The following is a 19,688-nucleotide window of genomic DNA, read 5'->3' as shown; positions in this document are numbered from 1 at the left end:
TTGTACTCTAGTTTTTGTTTGTTTGTTTTTTTTGGTTTTTGTTTTGTTTTTGCTAGTGCTGGGGCTTGAACTCAGAGCCTGAGCACTGTCCTTGGACTTTCTCAAGGCTAGATTTCTACCACTTGAGCCACAGCACCACTTCTGGCTTTTTCTATGTATGTTGTACTCAGGAATTGAAGCCAGGTCTTCATGCATGCTAGGCAAGCACTTTACCACTAGGCCAAACTCCCCATACCCTGTATCTTGTATACACATTTATCTGATTTGGGGAAGAAAAGGAAAATAACAAAATGGTGAAACAAAGGACAAAGATTGAACCAATGCAACAGTGATACAAGATACTAGATTGGAAATTAACTTTACTACTTTGTGATGATGGGGGAGAATCAATGGGAGGAAAAGTGAAGACAAATGAGGGAGGAAGTAACATTGTTCAACAAGAAATGTACTCATTACCTTACGAATGTAACTCTTACCCTTCTGCACATCATCTTTACAACAAAATAAAATTAAATGAGGACTTATATTTCTGTTACTGATTGACATGAGTAAAGAAATCAGTTACTATTATCATTTTGATGCGAATCAATGCTCAGAACTTAACTTGTACTCAGTAATTTGCGTGCTATGCTGTCACCAATGATAAATTATTATTTGCATCTCAAAATTTTAGAATTTGGATAAAGGCATGACATTGTCTACAGATTTTTTAAACTTGTTTCTTTCAGTCATTTCTGGAAAATTTTCAATAAATATAACAAAAATAGGATTTGTATCCATTGTAGCACCTCACTTTAATTCCTAATTTTGCTTTTCTCTCCAATAAAATAAAAAAGAGGAGTTCAAAAAAAACCATTGTGTTGTTTTGCCTCAGATGCTAAGGAAAAAGCCATTGCTCTAACAAAAGCTTTCAATTACTGTGTACATTACAGAGTTCTAGCCATGTCACCTAAGCACACCAGCTGTTAGTCTTGGGTAAAATACATACTTGCTTTTAATTTTTAACTACAAATTTAATTGCACCAATTTAATTGCAATTCTAAATGAATCAGTACACTGGCAATGGTCTTATATTGTAGATAAATTCTTTTGATGTACTGAGGAATGCAGAAGAATATATTTTTATCACTTCCCTTTCCAGGTAAACAATTATGATACCTTGGTATGTTGGGTTCACTTTAGCATTTCAGCTAATATTGACCAAAGAAGTCAGCTAATATTGACCAAAGAAGTATAGCTATATTTAACTCATCTCCATAGGAGTTTCACCACCAATCCGTGTCATGTTTTAAGCCTTTTACAATCAATGAGAATTATTCCCAGGAAATAATCCAAATTCACCTATTCTTCCTCTCAAATTATTTTTTTCAATTGTGTTCCCTGGGGAAAAAATGACTGTCATTTGAAATAAGGACTCTATATCTCTGTTTTATCATATTCTATTGAAGGCTAGAATGAGCTAGACATCATACATCTCCAAGCTGAAATGACAAATTATTGATTATGAGTCAGAATATGCCATTAGTTAGTGGTTAATGAAGCCACTTGTTTCCTCTTCATTTCCCATATGGTACCTGTGTTATTGAATGTTGTTACTACTTCTACATCATAATCATAGTGGTCTTAAACACATAAAGTAAATAGCATTTAAGGTGTAATAGAATCTGAAGGGATTTGCTCTTCTATTATCCTGAGTAATGACGCATAAAAGCAAGATCATAGACAAGAAAAAAAAATGTGTAACCTATCTTTCATAGAGGAATCAATTGAAAGAAAAGGAATAATAACATGAGAAGTGGGCCATGAGAGCTGTATCTTAGCTACATCAAACGCTCACCTGGCATAACAATCTTTCATAGGATACATATACAATTTATCTTCCAAATCTAGAAAGTTTTGACTGGTTTGGGAATAGTTAAAATGTTCCCTGGTAAACTGATGCACACAACTCCCTCATTGATATGAATCACGTATTCATCAGTGAACATTTATCAACTATTAATGAGGGAAAATGAGCTTTTTCATCAATAGCTAGCCTAAGAGTACCGCAGCATATAGTGGACATTTTAGCACACTTCTACATTGGATGGGAAGTATATATACATGGAGTCTTTAAAATAAGTCAACTGAACCTTGCCTGGCACCATCATTTGATTTTATTTGTTTTAACCTAAGAACCTTGCTCTAATCATTTCTGGTTCTTTTGGCAAAGACCAAGTGTGAACACTTTGCTCTGATATATTCTGCCTGACACATCCACATACTCTCTGTTAGGTAGAATATTCCCAGAGGGTAGCTTATGGAGGCGGAAGCTTTACTGTCTGACAGCTGCACTATTTAGCATTAAGGACACAAACACATTCTCTTCTGAAACCGATGCACCTACAGTTTCATTTCTTTATTAGCATGAATTAATTGCACCAAGGGGTTTCGCTGTGCAAAGCAAAGTATAAACAGACTAAATTTGTTTTAAGGAATATCCAATTTTGCCATCATAAGGAAATCTAAATATGCAACAATCAAATAGGCCAATTTTTATAAACGGACTGGAATGTTGGTATTGCAAGTTTATTCCAGCTATATGACCATCAGATTGGTCTCTGCATAGTAAATTTTTCCTTCTAAAAGAGAAATTCTCTTGCTGAGTGAAGTTGTAGATAAGGATGTTAAAAAACTGTGCAACTTTGGTGTCAGAGATAGTACTCTTATTTGCCTAAATATTATTCTTCTACCAGAAGTATCTAGGCTTGAACTCTAGCCTATATGGCAGGTTCATGATCTTCTAAAGATTGTTTGTCATATAGAATAAGCATTGCATATACTGACAGAGTATGTTCCAAGGAACACTTGATGTTATATTAAAAGTTATTCCAAGGAAACATTGTACAAGGGAAGGTAGGTTCAGTAAAGCCTTATCACAAAATTGTTTTCTAGAAAATTCCTAAAGAGACAGAATAGTAAAGTTCCCAAGGGATTTGAACTCATAAACGCTTGTTTAATTTGCCTTGTTCCATTGTTTCCCCTAAAATTTTTGATAGAATACTTCGTAATAACAAATTTGATATTCCTAGATATACAGTTAAGAATGGAACTGTATGAAAAAGAAGGCAGCAAGGGACAATGCAAAACTCAGAGGACATTTGTGTGGGTTACTTTTCATATGACTTACTAATCATAGGAGTAAATTGCTCTGCCTTTGGGGATATTCCTTAACTTGGTTTCCCAAGGAGGATGATGAATAAATAAATTAGTAAACAATCTTAAGAGAAATTTTATTGTTCACTATAAGATATAATCTTTACACTGTGATAGCATCAGTAACTACTGGTCAATGCAAAGCAAAAAGGTAATATACATAAGGAATAATTAATAAAAGTTATTAATATAAATGAGAAAACTTACTCTTTTTTGTTAGTACTGCCATTCAAGGTTAGAACATTGTACTAGTAAAGCAAGCACTCTACTATCTGAGTTATGTCCTCAGCCCTTTCAGCTTTTGTTATTTTTCAGGACCCTCAAGGTTTTTGCACAGGACCCACAATAGACCAAAACCCTCTTGCTAACATTGAAGATGAATATAAAAATGCTCAAAGTGTACAAACATATACTTTCTATTTTTCCTGTTTGTTAACAGGACATTAAGAAATAACTTTCATTAGTGGTCAGAAGTAGTCAAATTTTATCAATATCATATGTTTCCAACATTTTTTTACTCTTTTTCTTGTTTTCCAAAAGAGAAAAGTTAACAGTCAGTGCCATGCTCATTGTAACTCAGCAAACAATTGGCCTATTTACTTTAAGCCTGATGTAGTTGATTAAAATTGCAAGCTCTTTTCTGTCGCATCATATATTTTCATAATTTTCTTGTTTGAGGTTTTGTTTTGATCATGCACAAGTCCTTATTTACTAAAATAGACTTTTGCCAGAATTTTGGTTATGTTAAGCAAAAATATACATTGAATATTTTCTTTGACGTTAACCATGATTTTTAAAATATGCAATTTTTGAAAATGTATTAATTTGTGTTTTTCTAATCAGAAATGAACTAGAAGTATACTTTTGGGTAAAACCAAAATCTTATTTCTCCTCTTCTGCCTCTTGCAGTCACTTACCTCTACCTATGCCTCATCAATATTGAGAATATGTGCAGCTTAATCCTTAGTCTTTTTGGTTAAAAAGAATCATCCAGATAGTGAAGAGGAACATGAATCTTTGTCTTGGTAAGGCATATCTGTACAGCAAGTACAACTTTCTGCTACCCTTTAAAACAGCCAGCCATCGAGCTCAATCACTAGCGATGTTCTAGCAATGTGGTAACACCCATTTGTGGTATTTGTACACAATGGAATTCTATGCCGCTGTCAGAAAAAAACAACATTGCCCCATTTGTTAGGAAATGGAAAGACTTAGAAAAAATCATATTAAGTGAAGTAAGCCAGACTCAAAGGAACTTAGGCTCAATGGTTTCCCTCATTTGTCATAATCAGTAGAAACCTTGGGCTCTACTTGATACATAAGGCCATATAGTATGAAGCTAATTGAAAGGACCTCTAGGATATTGAAACAAAAGCCATATAATGAATAAATTGTTGTCCTTAATGTACTATGTTATCTCTCATCTCTTTTGCTGTCCCTTGGTTATATCATATTGTTACAGTATCTCACTTTGTTATCTGATATATTGGATATATTTGTATTTGGTTATTTGAAATTGGATAGGGAAGGGGGGAAACCAAGATGGGGGTGGGGGGAGGGTAATGGGGACCAAGACATGTGAAAGGGTATCAATGTATGTGAATTAATGCACCTTCTGTCTGGCAAATATCATGTAACCCTTTTATTAATTACAATAAAAATATTTAAAAAATTAAAAAATTAAAAAACAAAACAAGTAAATTTGCCCAAAGTGTAAAACATTTTTATTCATATAAAACAAAAATTAATGGAAAAATTAGAATAAAATCATGTTCATAGTTTACATTGTTTCATTTCTCTAAAATATTCAAAATTGCCTACTAGCATCAAAAGGCAAAATAAGATGTATAATTAATACATATTCATAATTTAAATCAAGATTATTTCAAAAAATACAGAAGTTCATATCTCAGTTTTTAAAAATTAATTTAAGCTATATTATTACATATTATTATAAAAACAAAAGCAATCACAAACCTGCCACTGAAATTCCATCTTGTTGCTATGAAATGAGTCAGTACTTGACTTCTTAATTGTCATGTCTTGACCTCCCTAGCTTCAAATTTAAAGGGATTTGCATAGCTTAAAATTTCAAAATGTTGCCCAGGCAACAGGAGCAGTTCTTGCTGACATGAACTGAGAAAAAAACATACTAATACACTTTGGTTTCATTGGTGGTGGTGGCAGTCCTGGAGCTTGAACTCAGGACATTGGCACTGCCCCTGAGCATCTTGTACTCAAGGCTAGCATTCTAGACTTCAGCCACACCTCCACTTGTGGCTTTTGGGTACTTAATTGGAGCTATCAATCGCATGGATTTTGCTGCATGGGCTCGCTTCAAACCACCATCCTCAGATCTCAGCCTCCTGAGTAGTTAGAATCACCAGCATGAGCCACCAGCAGCTGATTGATACTTAGTTCTTGTGGAAATCTATTACAATATTGCTTTCGGAAATAAAAATTGAACAAGTTGACCATTTTAAAAAAAAAGACAAGACAACTGCCCCACACAGGTTACATTATTTCACAACCTCTGAGTCAACCAAAAAGTAGAAGATAATTGATGTTACAGTGTAGTACTTGATACTGAAGTTTACATTTAAATCCAGTACAATGCTGAAAGCTGAACTCTTATTCATGTTCTACCAAACCTCCAAATTCCACTTTATCCTTAATGTCCTTATGAAATAAAAGAAGGATGTGAGACACATTGAACAACTTTATGTTGACTTTGTGAAATGTGATTGCTGAAGGTAAAAAAAGAAAAATCACCCCATGTTTTGGTAGAAACATATAAAGGCTCCTCTAGATCTTTACCTTCTCTTACCGGATTTATTACTATACTTCTCTTCCATGTTACTTGATTGAACTTTAAAACTCAGTAACAGTTTAAAAAACTTTAGAAAGGTAAAATGTTTCTATAGTCTGAACATTTGCAGGAAAAGTGATGTTACAAGGGATCACGTTAATCCAAACTTGCAGATAAATATTACATTATTTTGCTCATCTATAGAATCTATACCTTAAGAAGAATGGCATATGTGTAAAATAGAGACTGTTTAGGGATGGAAACTATTGGGAGAGAAAAGGAGAACAGAAAAGGTGGAAGAAATGAATATGATCAAAGTATTTTAAATGCATGTATGAAAATAATGAAAACCATGGTAATTGTTGTAAAAGAGGGAAGAGAGGGTTTAAAGAGGGGATAAGAAAAATTATGAGGGAGTAAATTTATCAAAGTATACCATGTGCATATGTGGGCATACCATAATGAACCCCCTTTGTGCATTTAAGACAGCCCCCCCCAAAAAAAGAAAATGTGGATGAAGACAATACTTACCACAAATCATTCAAAACAAAATTTATAGAAATACAACATGTCTTTGTTAACAGAATTTGAAAATAGACAGGTCTCTGACATTTTAGCCTGACTCTGTGAAAGGGGTTCACATTCAAACTTCTAGAAAACCAATGGAGAGACTTGGTCACATGAGAGCAGCTTGCCCTTCTGGGCACATGCTTCTAAATACTAGATGATGGCTCTGTGGAAACAAAAACCCACTAATGCTGAGTCACGTATTTCTTTACAAGTTGGGAAATTTCACTTTTATCTGAAACCTCTCAACTAAATGACAAGAATTTTTTTAATGATTAAAGATAGTCTCAAAAATGTCCAACAATCCAAAGATATCTACTGTGTAATAATTTCCAACCTCAGCTCAAACTTAACCTCTCTCTATTAAATCTGCATATCCACTTCATTCTACTAGTTTGTGGATCACATCACCTTCTCCAAAGCATTTACACTGGGTAAATTGCATACCCTAAACATATTGCACCGGCGTTGAGCTCTAAACACAAATTCTAAAGAAAACAAATCACCAATGATATATTTTGGATAACTTTTATGTATAGGAATATACTAGCTTAAGAATAATCACTTTCTGAGTATTTAAACACCTGTTTCTTCTTTTCCTTTTTATTATTCTTTTGAAGGTTTTGTTACATCTATTAGATGTATAAGGGGACTTCTTTATTTCCTTTTTACATTCCTGGTATTTGAACTCAGAGCCTTGTGTTTCCGGAGCAAGTACAGTGCACTTAAGCCATGTTTCCTGCACTGTTATTTTAATTGTAAGTTTAGTTTTACAACTTTAAATTTTACTTTTGCATTTTACCAAAATCATTTAAGGAGATCTTAATATATGATGCCATGTATAAGCTTAATTAAACTTCATTGAATATTAATATTATATTTGTAATATAATTCGTTGACTGCCTTTCCCAACGATGTAGTATAATCATTTACTGTAACAAATATTTTCAGATATTAAATAATTCATACACACTGAATAAGTGAAACATATAGATATAAAAATTAAAGTTCTTATTAAAAATTAAATATAAATATCAAAATCCTTTAGTTTAAAATTCTAAATCCTTATCAGTTACTAATATTCTACTTTGAATTAGATATTCACTACATTACTGAATATGAAATACTAGCATATCATTCTAATGCTGGACCTAATAAGTGTAGATCTTTATCAGAAAATGTTAATTTCATGACTTTGATTGTCTTCACTGCTTATATGCTTGGTTCTAAGTCTTTTGAAATTGGAAGATACTTTGCTATTGAAAAAGCTATGTCAATCTCAGCAGCTTGGGTTATAACTTAGGGTAGCTCAAGTGGTAGATTGCTAGAACTTTGCAATTCTTAGCTCTGGAGTCTCTTTCCTGCTGTTCTAAAGTTCTCAAAATTTATGTATTTCTGTGATTCACGCATACCATACAATAAATTTATAGTCCAATGGGATCGTTTTGGTATATCTGACTATGAAATCACAACTGTACCCATTACCGGACAAATGTAACTGTTATCCTTCTATAGATTATCAAGACAATAAAATAGAATAAAAAATTTAAAGGAGGATTCTGCTGCAACCAATCCTAAAGAAATAAAGAAGAGAGATACTTGACACCTTTATTTTCTTTAGACATGTGGCCTAACTACTAGCAGTACTAATTTCTTATAGGCCTACAAGGGAAAACACATTCTAACTTGCATGATTTGGGTTAAAGTATCTAATTATTCAATATTTTATATCAGAGATTGCTCAGTAACTTTGGTATTCCATTTAACATTAAAAGTAAAGTCATTTTACCTCCATCTTTTTTTTTTTTCTTTTGCCAGTCCCGGGCTTGAGCTCAGGGACTGAGCACTGTCCTTGGACTTTCTCAAGGCTAGAGCTCTACCACTTGAGCCACAGCATCACTTCTGGCTTTTTTCTATGTATGTGGTACCAAGGAATCGAACCCGGGCCTTCATGCATGCTAGGCAAGCACTTTAACCACTCGGCCAAACTCCCAGCCCCTTTACCTCCATCTTTAAAATCTATTTTGTTTTATACATATCATAAGCTTTATCCTAAAGGCAAAATCTATATATTCAATTCAATTGAATTCCAAACATTGATGAACCATGCTATTATATTTCAGCACCGCACATGGAAGCTTAACTTTTTAATGTGAATCCACTAATATGATTAAACAGTGGCAATTTAAACAAAAGATGTTTTTCATTACCAACGTTAATAAGGCTTAAAAAAGTGTTTGAAAAAAGCATGTGTCTAAGCATATTCAAATTAAAATACCTTCCAAGTCAGGGAAAAATAAGATAGACTCTACCAGTCCTTGTTTTTAAAAGAATTTCTTATAAACTTCAAAAATATATTGACTCTGCCATGCATAGAATTGCCATTAGTGCCACTAATTGATTTCTCTGTGTATATGAAAACATAATCTATTCACTTCTGGTTATCATTTTTATTAGATTAAAATATCTAAAATATAAAAAAATCTGAATCCAGCCAGAATGTTTCACGTTCTATTTTATTTCTCCTTCACATCTTCGGCCTGTCCTTGTGACGAAGCAACCACTGTATCTTTAAGCACTTAGTTCAGTCACTTTGGGATTTAAGAGGAGGGTAAACATGAAAGTGATACAAATTAATAGAGGGAAAAGGAAGGAAGGAAGGAAGCAAGCAAGCAAGGGAGGGAGGGAGAGAGAGAGGGAGGGAGGAAGGGAGGGAGAGAGAGAGGGAAGGAGGGAGGGATCAAGCAGGCAGGTAGGCAGGCAGGCAAGTGTACTGGTTATTTTTACTTTGTTGTGATCAAATACCTGCTGCTAACAACTCATAAGGAGGAATAGCTTGTTTGGGCTCATATATTCAGAGAGGTCAGTCTATGGCCTTGGCCATATGCCGAATTTACATTTAATGGCAGTGGGAATATGTGGCCCTGGAAATGCGGCAGGAATGTGTGTCAAAAGCCATGTTTATAGCATGGCACCCTAGAAGCAGAGAGTAAGACAGGAAGGGGAAAGGGACAAGATACCCCCAAGGCCTTCTACTCAGTAGAGTCTAATTCCTCTAACAAGGCTCCACATGCTAACATTTCCAGAGTCTTCTAAAATAGCACTGGAATATGAGGGCCAACCCACTTGAGCTTGTATAGGATATTTTATACTTACTTCATCAGCGCGGTCCATGCTTTTGCCTGCCAAGGCTTACATGCATTCTTTGCTTTTCTCCAGCTCTATATTGTGTGTAATGTAAGAATGACCCTTGCCACTACATTTCTCAGGATGTTCTTCTGCTGGCTTCTAGCTCATTTTGATTAATAAAAGACTGGAAGGCCAGAGGAACAGTTAGAGAATATTTTGTCTCCTTTCTTTCGTATTCAACTACATTGTGAAGTCATCAAGTAGTGACTACTTTTTCTCTCTAAACTCAGAATGCTGGCAGCAATGTCAGTATGATTCTGGGTCTGTAAGAAGACCACAGCTCTGAACTAGAGTAACCCCACCTCTTACCCTCTATTTCCTGCTACTAGTTCCCATGCCAACTCTTATTTGGCTTTGGGCTCTAGCATCTGTGATAACCGAAGATCTCCATTAGATTTTCTGTGTTTAGAAGTCCTAAAATAATGTTTGTATTTCTGAATGGACCCAGACTAACACGAAAAGTAAAACTGAAAAGGAGAGAAACAAGAATGAATCAGTGGTTTAAAGAAGCAGAGGAGACATTATGGTTAATCTTATATGGTTACTGTTTCTGACTTTGTTACCTGGCATATTGTAGATAAGTTTATTTCTTTATTTGAAATAGGGAAGGGAAGGGGGAAAACAAGATGATTGGAAGGGGGTTGGGGGAGGAAAAGGGGAACAAAAACATGAGAAGGGGTATCAATGTGTGAGAAGTAATGCACTCACTACCTGACCAATGTAACTGCAACCCCTCTATACATTACCCAGACGATTAAATTAAATTAAATTAAAAAAATTTTAAAGCAGAGTAAACAGAACAAGCCTGGTGTGTAAATATGTACTGAACACCTTTGGTTTGCATGTTACTTTGTTACTATTATTTCCCTCCTCACAGATAAAGAATCTGCTATTTCTAGACATAGGCTTTTAAACAATGATTACATGGCTGAACGGAATTTGAACCCAGGATGAATGCAAAACCTTTTTCACTGGAGCATGCTTTCTCCCTAGCAGATGTGAGGTTACTTAAATTGAGAAATAGTCTTTAAGGGTAATGACTGTTGCCAAGTTAGCAGACAGTTTATCTTCAGATTGTGAGCACTTGTTTATCTTTAGGATTTGTCTTTTTCTCCTCTTGTCTATACTCTTGGAGGACGTGTGATGGAGAAACATCCTTGAAACATGTGACCAGTAAAGATACACATTATTTGCTTTTGTTTTTGTTTTTGTTTTTAATTCAGGGAGTCTGGAAAGGTAATTTAGTTGGGATTGTTTTACTCATCTTCCTCCATAGCAAAGATTTATCAGCACTGTTTGATTTAGTGGAGATGTCATCTGTACTTCATAAAACGCTTTTGGGTAGAAGGGACAAAAAGAATTCATTCTTATTATTGTGTTAGCCACAACCTGAGCTCCTAAATCTTGCTCTCCCAAGAGCCAGGCAGAGCCAAATGTTTTCTAGAACTTCTTAGGCAACTTCTCATGTTTCTAATCCATAAAATCTTGATCTCACTGTATTTCCCTGAACATCAGTGCTTCCTTCCATGGTCCTCATTCTAGTCAGCAGCTAAAATACAGTGTATCACCTTTCTCTCATTGAGTACCATCGCCAGTCATCCTACATCCTGACTTTTTCCTTGGTCTCTAAATTCTGTCCAAATGAACTTCCCAAATCTAACTATTTATTCATTTATTCAATATTTTATTGTTTCTGGACTTAACAGTGCCAGGAATACCGTAAGGAACCACAGAGGCCAAAGGCGATATTAATCCTTCATGAGCTGTCTTTTATAAAGTCTCCTGTTCTCTACGGTTTGGGTTTTCTGTCTTCTTTTTCATCCATCTTACCAGTGTCACCAGAAGAAATTTTATAGATCCAAATCTACTACTTTTCTTTCCTCCTTAACATCTTCTGGTAGCTCTATGCAGCCTTCAGGGTGGCTATAGCCTTAATGCATTGGGATACATATGGGTCGCACCACATCGGTCTCTTCCAGATGTATCTGATCTACTTCAGAACTAGGCAACTACTTCTACTCAGAACTCCCTCATCTGTAGACTTCTGAACAGGATATTGCTACTGCTTAAAATACTCTTCACCATCTCATAGTTCTGTTTAACCTCCATTGATCCTTTCACACTCAATACAAGAAATCTTTTCTGAAATCTATTATCTGAGTCTACCCAACACTTGGGGCTCTTTCCACCTGATTGTACACCATCCAGTGCATACCTTCATCTTCATATCACAGTAAATAGTGTCTCCTTCACTCCCTAGAGACTGCCTAGAGGCCAAAGAGAGATTCAGGCTTTCTCTGCTCTCCAAAGCCAGTCTCTAGAGCACAGCTCACAGTGGACAACCAGGATATACAGGTCTGGATAAACATAAATTTTAGCTTCATACATTTTTATTATCTTTGATAAACATATTTTACAACCTTAAAACTGATAGTCTTAAGTTTTGAAATTCAAGAGGAAAGGTCATATTTCACTATTTGCAATCTACTCTTCTTGGTTCATAAAACTTTAAAGATTCTACATTAGCACACCAATGTTATTTAGTTGTTTTCAGCTATTCTTATAAATCCTGCAAATATTAATTTATATACATGGCTACAAAATTTTGGCCAGGAGTTCAAAGACATGGGAAATACTCATTTAAAAGTCCCAAAACTTGGTTTTTTGCTAGTGTATAAAGCATAGAGTATGTAACCATTTCAGAATTTTTTTTAAGTAACTACTATTGCTATACAGGATCACAATGTAAACACAGCTTGACACCAAAGAACTTTATTTTCCACTGGATGGCATTTTGTTTGTAGGGGAATTACAACTGAACCAAAAGATTATTTGCATGTGATGTAAGTCACTCTGAGTTCAAAGTAACATGAACTTTTCTTCACACTTGACAAAATGTAAATCTCACCTAAAACAGAAAACTAGTTTGATTTGCCTCGATCACTTAAAACTTTATAGATGATGAATCCCATAGCTTGGTTCTCATATGGCCCTCACCCACGTTGCACCTGAAGGAAAATGAGGTGACTTATTTACAAAGCATTTCCCACTGTTGAATTATGTACGAGGACCGCCAGCGGCACTGCAAGTGTTTAGGCAGGTTTGAGCTGAGTAATACATTCAGGCGGTGCATGTATCTTGATGAATAAAGTTTTGCCCATATTAAGATAAACTTCCTGTACGTATTGACAGTTGCTAACAGAGGCCTGTTTACCTCTACTTTTCAATTCTGAATTCAATGAATTTCAAGGAAGCTGCTTCCAAGAGAAATTAGCTTGGGATTTACTAAGAGGTAAGTCAGTTGAGTCTAAGAAGAGTGGTAATTTTGTTAGATTCTTCTTAATCTAAATTCACTCAATGGTTCTAATTTGGTGTTACAGACTATCTTTCTGCATAGTATCATTAGAAAAACTGAAGAGCTAACATTATAATTTGCTTCCATACCCAATGTCATGCCAAATGTGATAATACTAATGGTATATTAAAGACAGGAGATGACAGTTTCTGCCTTTTCATACACTTTATTGCCAACAGTTTTAAATGGTCAACATAAAAAAAAGAACATTTGATAATAAATACTGTTCTTTGGGCTGTAATAAATAAAAAGTTTATTAACAAGGAATGCACTTTTCCAGCCACAAGTATATTCAAAAATAAACAAAAAAAAATTATATATGGCCATAGTTCACAGTTACGCAGCCAAAAGCTGCTCCAATTACAGCCTTAAAACAACATGGGAGCTTCCTCCCTTCTCCCTCCCCTTCAGGAAGTATATTCACATTTCCAAGTCCTCTGGCTGAAATGCTCTCAACAGAGAGAAGAGCCAATGCACCTTTCTGGCAAAATTATCCGAAAACCATTAAAAAAAAACCCAAACAAACAAACAACAAACAAACAGATATCTCAAGGAAAACTGCATTCTGGTTCACTCTTGGTTTGTCCAAAGTCAAGAAAAGTATGCCTTGGCCTGACTGGTGCCACTCAGTTCAGCAGGGCACAGAGGAACTGTTTTCGTACCAACACCTGTCCATCTTCAACACGTTCCAGACCACTCTCCTGGCTTCCCAGTCACTCTCACAGTGGAAAAGAGGAATCCCAGTGGATCTATTCACAAAGTCCTTCAGTTACATCTCTGTAAGAGCATGTTCAGGGCATATTCCATTCGATTTTTCAGTTCTTGTGAACAGCCAGACATTAGCAGTGTCGTCAGTCTGAAAGTTGTAGATATCCTATCCTCATTGATGTAAGTGAGAAGGTATTCTTCATTCTGGCTACAGATGATTATTTTTGTGTGATCATGGTAGAAATTCACCTTTAAAAAATAAACAGATGTTAGGATTTTTTACATATTCAAGAATTAGGCAAAAAAATTAAAACTAGCTTGGTAAATATTACTATATTTTAAGCAAATATGCACTGTCATGAAGGGTTGAGTTACCTGAAAGGTGCCATCATTGAACAGCATCATTAAGGCCTTATCAGATTTTAGCCACTGAAGAAGGTAGAGCCGAGGTCTCCGAATATCAGTAACGCTAGGGAGATCGCCGCCCTGGAAGAGATGAGAAGGAGTTAGTGCCTCTGAAGACTGAGCAGTGTGTGCTCTGTGCTTGTCTACAAACACTTCTCTGACTTCACAGCAAGCGTCAGAACATCCTGAGGGCTCCAGCCTCCACCTCCCCTGCATGTACTGATTGTAATTCAGTAGATCTATATTTCTCACAAGCATGCTGATGTTGCTCACTCTGGCCCACTTCAACTGTCACTGCTTTAAAGCCTGGGTACTTACATCCATGAGGTTCTCCTCCATATAATGAGAAAAGTATTTAAGCACCGTCACTTGACTAATGAATTGTTCTGGGGCCTCTGTAGCTGGAAAAACAGAACACTGGCCGAGCTCTGCGTAATAGTGAACTGTCCTAAAAAGAAGAAGAAGAAAAAATTGAAGTAGTTAGTTAACTCTCTTCTGATTTTTTCAGAGTAAGGCAAAAGAATAGACAGACTTCATTCATCAGACCCCTTACTTTTTGTCGGGAAGGAGGCTCATATGAGCACCGTTGTTGAAAAGGACACCGACTGTATGATCTGAGAGCTGGTAGCCAAAGCCGTATTTGTTAGAGTAATCAACCCACTTGGTGACCCACTGAAAGGAAGTGCTCAGTTGCTCTTTGGGAATGCAGTCGGCCTCGGGCATGTTTTCCAGACATCCCCTGAGGACTCTGGCCACTGTGTCTGCAACACTTCCCATGGTGCTGTCCTCAAGGCCTGAAAAGTCAGAGAGAGATGTTTCAAAACCACAGACAATTGAACCTGGGAGGCTAGTAGAAGCTAATTTCCCCTCTAGTCATTGAAAAGATAGAGACCTCAGGGCTAATCTGTGTTTTGATATTTTGGGGGTGTTTTCTTTTTTCCCCAGTTCCTCTAATTTTATTTCTCCTATGTTAAATTAAGCTGAGAAATAAACTGGCTTAGTCCTTGGCTCTTACAGTTTTATGATTTAAAGTAGGAGGGCAAACCACTTACACTCACTGCTGCTGCTGCAGCTGCCCAGTGTCCCTCTAACTATCATCCGAATCGCATCCCCAATCTGCTGCTTATTCTCTCCCACAGAGGTTCCAGATCTGGCGACTGTCGTGCTTGGAGGCTGCAGCTCCTAATGACAGAAAAGAGTCATGCAGTTAGCCAAGTGTCCAAATCCAAGTCAAGCTGATATTTGAGGTGAAGATGAGGTTGAGGCAACTGCTTGTAATGCTTATCAAAAGGCAATGGCTTTGAGTCAGGGAAAAGATAGCGCAGGATACAAACTGCATGTATCCTTAAACTAAAAGATACAGAGATCTAATTTCCCTTCAAAGAGTTGTCATGCTGAACCCTAATAACCACAGTTCAAGTGCTAATTCATAAAGAAATGACCTCAAATATTGAGATGTATTTGATTCTTTCCCAGCATACCTCATCTGTCCTATGTTTGATGGGTTGCTGAGTTATTGAAGTCTTTTTCAGATCATGCCTAAGCTTGTAAATGTCTTCATCTTCTTTAGAGACTTTATCTGTAATCAAGGGAAAGAACTGTTAGTCTACCTCATCAAAGAAGGATGAGAGCAAGCCATATTTCTTCCATGTGCATTATGAAGTAGTTTATGAGCAACCTCAAGCAAGCAATGATAAAATACAATTTTACCATTGTCAGTGACTGCAACTACACAGAAAACACACTTTAATGTTTATGAAACAACATCAAAAATGCTATCAGGTACAGTTCTAGGTGAGTTTTTACAATGCTGTAATTGTCAAAGGTCTATAGAATAGAAAATACTATCTACATTATATGAATATTTATCAAAGTTAAATATAAAACTGGACACAACAAAAAGAGGGAAGTGATGTTGTAACTTACTGTGTGTGTCGATATATCTCGATTTGTCTTTTTTGCCACCAAAAAGAGCAGCGGCGGCTTTCTTGAAGAAATTCTTGGCTGGACTTGATAAGTGGAAATCTGGCACTGTGTGGCAACAGCTAGAAGAAAGTCTGTCAGGAGTGAAGCCCTGTGGAGTACCAGAAAAGACCTTCAGTAACCTGCTAGGATAATCCAGATCGATAGCCTACAATAAAATACACAAAAGAAAATGCACTAACCTGCAAAAAGAAGTCATGACGGATGATGTCATCCAAACTGGGGCGGTCTTCAGGGTTCTTGGACAACATGCTAGCTATTAAGTGCTTAGCAGGAGCCAGCAGAGAAGATGGCATGGTATACCTTGCTTCTCTTATACACCTGTAAGTCTCTTTTAGATTTGTAGTTTCAAATGGAGGCCTTCCCAGCAACATTGTATACCTGGTTACAAAAAGACCATTTTTTTTTTTAAAGGAACTGTCACAAAGGCACTCTTTCCTTAGTATTAAAATCTAAATAAAATTTGTGTGTGAAGCCCATTTTTGGCATGTTTACTTACATGACACAGCCTAAGGCCCAAATGTCTGATTCACAACCATGACCTTGCTTGTTGAGGACTTCAGGAGAGAGATAATTTGGGGTACCACATATTGTCCTGGAAAGATAAAATAATGAAATCTCATAAGTAACTAATTTATTTTGTGAATTTATTTTTCTCTGGCTGTGACTCACTGGGCAATTGGGCTTAGGATATTGACTAAGTGACTTTTGATCATTTTTTTTAACCCATACACAGTTGTTTTCAGCTCAAACCAGAAAGTGTTTGAAGCCATGTGAGACCAAAAGTACCATGGCCTTTTTATATTTCAAATATATATATAAAAACAAGATGAGGGGTGGGGGTGGGGGAAGGGAAATGGGGACCAAGACATGAGAAAGGGTATCAATGTTTGTAAAGCAATGCACCTTCTATCTGGTGAATATAATGTAATCCTTCTATTAATTACAATAAAAATATATGAAAAAGACATTTAAAAAATAACAGGAGAAAAATATATATAAGACTTTCCCAATTATATTAAATAATCAACTGAGAGATGTAAGATACCCATTCTAGTCCATATTGAGTTTTAATAGTTTATTTAATTACCATTGCAGTTTATAGATTTTCGTTTGAAGGACTGTATCTTTGTGACTCTTACCTCCTTCTATGTTCCAAAGGTTCCAGTCTGGCTGCCAAACCAAAATCTCCAACTTTTAGTTCCATGGCCTCATTAATAAAAAAGTTCCCTAGACAATAAGTAAAACAGAATGTGAGTTCCCTTGGACAGGTGTTTTAATCTAGTATTCATATATTCACACGATGGGGAGGCAGCCAGGTATTCTGATAGAGTCACCCATTCAAAAAAGCAGGACTTCCCAGGCTAGATTACAGGTAAGAATACGTTTGCCAAGTAAAAAGCAAAAGAGAAGAAGAAAAACAAACTAGAAGAAAATTCATTGCTTTGGGGTCATTGCTGACCCCAAAGTCAGCATATGGAGCTTGAGAGCTTACCTAGTTTGAGATCTCTGTGCAAGATTTCTTGTTCATGAAGGTACTTCAGTCCAGACACAATCTGCCTGAGGTAGTAACGGACTTCTGGCTCTGTCAACACCTTCCTTGCTTTCAAGATATGTGCCATAGACTAAGAAAAAAAAAGACAAAAGAAAAAGAGAATTTGTGAAAGCTACCAAGGTAAGTGGTTTGTTTCCCTGTGCAAAATAAGTAATGGAGGTTGACGCTGCAGTCTAATAATTAATTGCCAACTTAAAAAAAAAAAGAAAAATCCTAGATAAAATGAAATCTGATGAAATATATCTTTCTAGAAGTGAATGTACTGAGTTTATACTTACTCTTCTACTGCAGTACTCCAAGAGAATGTATATGTTTTCTTTGTCTTCAAAGTAGTGGTAAAACTGCACAACATGCTTGTGATGAAGAATCCTGTGAAGCTCTATTTCTTTGTCAATCTAAAAGAAAATGCAAGGCTTAGTAACCTGCCATCATCTCTGGGAAAAAAAAAAAAACACCAGTGCTTACACATGCAGAAGACATTTTCTTAACAGGGTAGGGCCATCCTTGTACACAAAGAAAATACTTTACTGGACAGTCATACCCACCTTCTCTCTTTGATGAGGTTTGGCTACTCTGCTGTGAGGAATAATTTTTGCAGCATAGACTTTGTTGTTTGTCAAATCTGTCATTTCATAACATTTCGCGAAGCCACCCTGAGAGGAAACAAAGCCGAGATGGAAGTGAGTGAACAGTGGCACACACACACACACACACACACACACACACACACACACAAATGGAGGGCTGGGGTTGAACAGATATAAAGACAAATGTGGGGAGGGCAGAAAATGAAGAGATGAAGACAGTCTACTCTGTTCAAAGGACCTTCAGGGACAGGAAATGCATGGGGGATGGGGGGGGAGAAAGTAAGTCCATTTTCTGTGCTCCTTTGACAAAGCAGATCTTTATGAAGGGGTAGCGCGTCGAGAAGGATTTTTTGTTTTTTGTTTGATTTTGTCTTGTGTTGAAGGGTCTTTAGAGATTTGTCAGGAGCATTCTAGGGCGAGCAGGTCCCTGCCTCTGAGATGGATGCTGAACGTCTCCGGGCTGAGGGAGGCAGAGCCCAGAGAAGCAGAGCCAGGCAGGCAGGTGACAGACCCACCCGTGTCGCGCAGCGACCGGACCCCAGGAAACGGAGCGGGGGGGGAGGGGGGCAGGGGAATGGGAGGACCGTGGTCCGGGCTTACCTCCCTCCCTCCGGCCAGCCCGCCCTGCAGCCCTCGACGCCCCGCCGGTTCTCAGCTCACCTTCCCCAGCACCTTGCCCCGGCAGTAGCGCTTCCCCGTGGTGGGGTCGACGATGATCCGGGAGACCTCGGTGCCCGAGTGAGAGTGGTGGTGATGGTGGTGGTGGTGGTGGTGGTGCGCGCCCGTGGGGGGCGCCGGCGCCGGGGGCTGCGGCTCCTCGGGGGGCTGCTGCGGCCGCTTCTTCTTCGACTCCCCACCGCAGGATTTGCCCATCGCCTGCTCGCACATCTTAGTGCTGGCGGCCGGCTGGTAGGTGATAGTCCGCAAGAGCTCCATCGTGGCTTGGCCGCCTGGCACGGTCTCCTGCCACCCCCTAGGCAGGCGCGGACGCACGTCCGAGATGGCACCGGCCCTTGAGTCCGGTCGCCGCGGACAACCGGCTCCCGTCGCCCAGCTTCACTTGTGCGAGTGCGAAAGCCCGGCGAGGCCTTATATACCGGCGGGGGCGGGGCGAGGGCGGGGCAGGGGCGGGGTCTCGACCCTGGGGCGACGTCACCGGTAAGGCCCCGCCCCCCAGAAGCGCGCGGGCCGCCGGGTGTCCGCCTCCCAGCCGCGTGGCGGGGCGCGCGCGCTGGGCCGCGCTCCCGGCGACCCCCGACCACCCGCCCACCTCCCCCAGGGGCGTCGGGCCGGCCGGGAGTTCGCGACCCTTTGTTTCGTTCTTCGAAAGCTCCC

General features: G+C 37.9%; 1 protein-coding gene across 1 annotated transcript; it reads right to left on the bottom strand.

Annotated features, from left to right (window-relative positions):
- Nucleotides 1-13,245: 13,245 nt before the first annotated feature.
- On the bottom strand, nucleotides 13,246-19,419 carry Plk2 (polo like kinase 2). Its single transcript, XM_090331918.1, has 14 exons — nucleotides 19,014-19,419; nucleotides 18,312-18,419; nucleotides 18,045-18,161; nucleotides 17,707-17,836; nucleotides 17,354-17,441; nucleotides 16,711-16,806; nucleotides 16,394-16,592; nucleotides 16,155-16,302; nucleotides 15,710-15,807; nucleotides 15,281-15,410; nucleotides 14,782-15,022; nucleotides 14,547-14,676; nucleotides 14,199-14,309; nucleotides 13,246-14,072 (listed from the first exon to the last, which is right to left on the bottom strand). The coding sequence occupies exons 1-14, from the start codon at nucleotides 19,287-19,289 to the stop codon at nucleotides 13,881-13,883; spliced, it is 2,064 nt and encodes a 687-aa protein (XP_090188044.1). The 5' UTR covers nucleotides 19,290-19,419; the 3' UTR covers nucleotides 13,246-13,880.
- Nucleotides 19,420-19,688: the final 269 nt, after the last annotated feature.

This window comes from Megascapheus bottae, chromosome 4, assembly GCF_031878675.1.
Source record: "Megascapheus bottae isolate mThoBot1 chromosome 4, mThoBot2.hap1, whole genome shotgun sequence".
Classification (NCBI taxonomy): Eukaryota; Metazoa; Chordata; class Mammalia; order Rodentia; family Geomyidae; genus Megascapheus; species Megascapheus bottae.
Note: the sequence above shows the minus strand (reverse complement) of the source record. Positions and strands in the feature narration are given on the sequence as shown.

What these genes read in the sequence shown, in the direction of transcription:
- Plk2 (XM_090331918.1), bottom strand. Translation starts at nt 19,289, where the DNA reads ATGGAGCTCTTGCGGACTATCACCTACCAGCCGGCCGCCAGCACTAAG. An exon ending in AACCTCATCAAAGAGAGAAG is followed by an intron (nt 18,162 to 18,311) that starts GTGGGTATGACT and finishes ATTTTCTTTTAG; the next exon opens with ATTGACAAAGAAATAGAGCT. An exon ending in CTGCAGCAGCAGCAGTGAGT is followed by an intron (nt 15,023 to 15,280) that starts GTAAGTGGTTTG and finishes CTGACTTTTCAG; the next exon opens with GCCTTGAGGACAGCACCATG.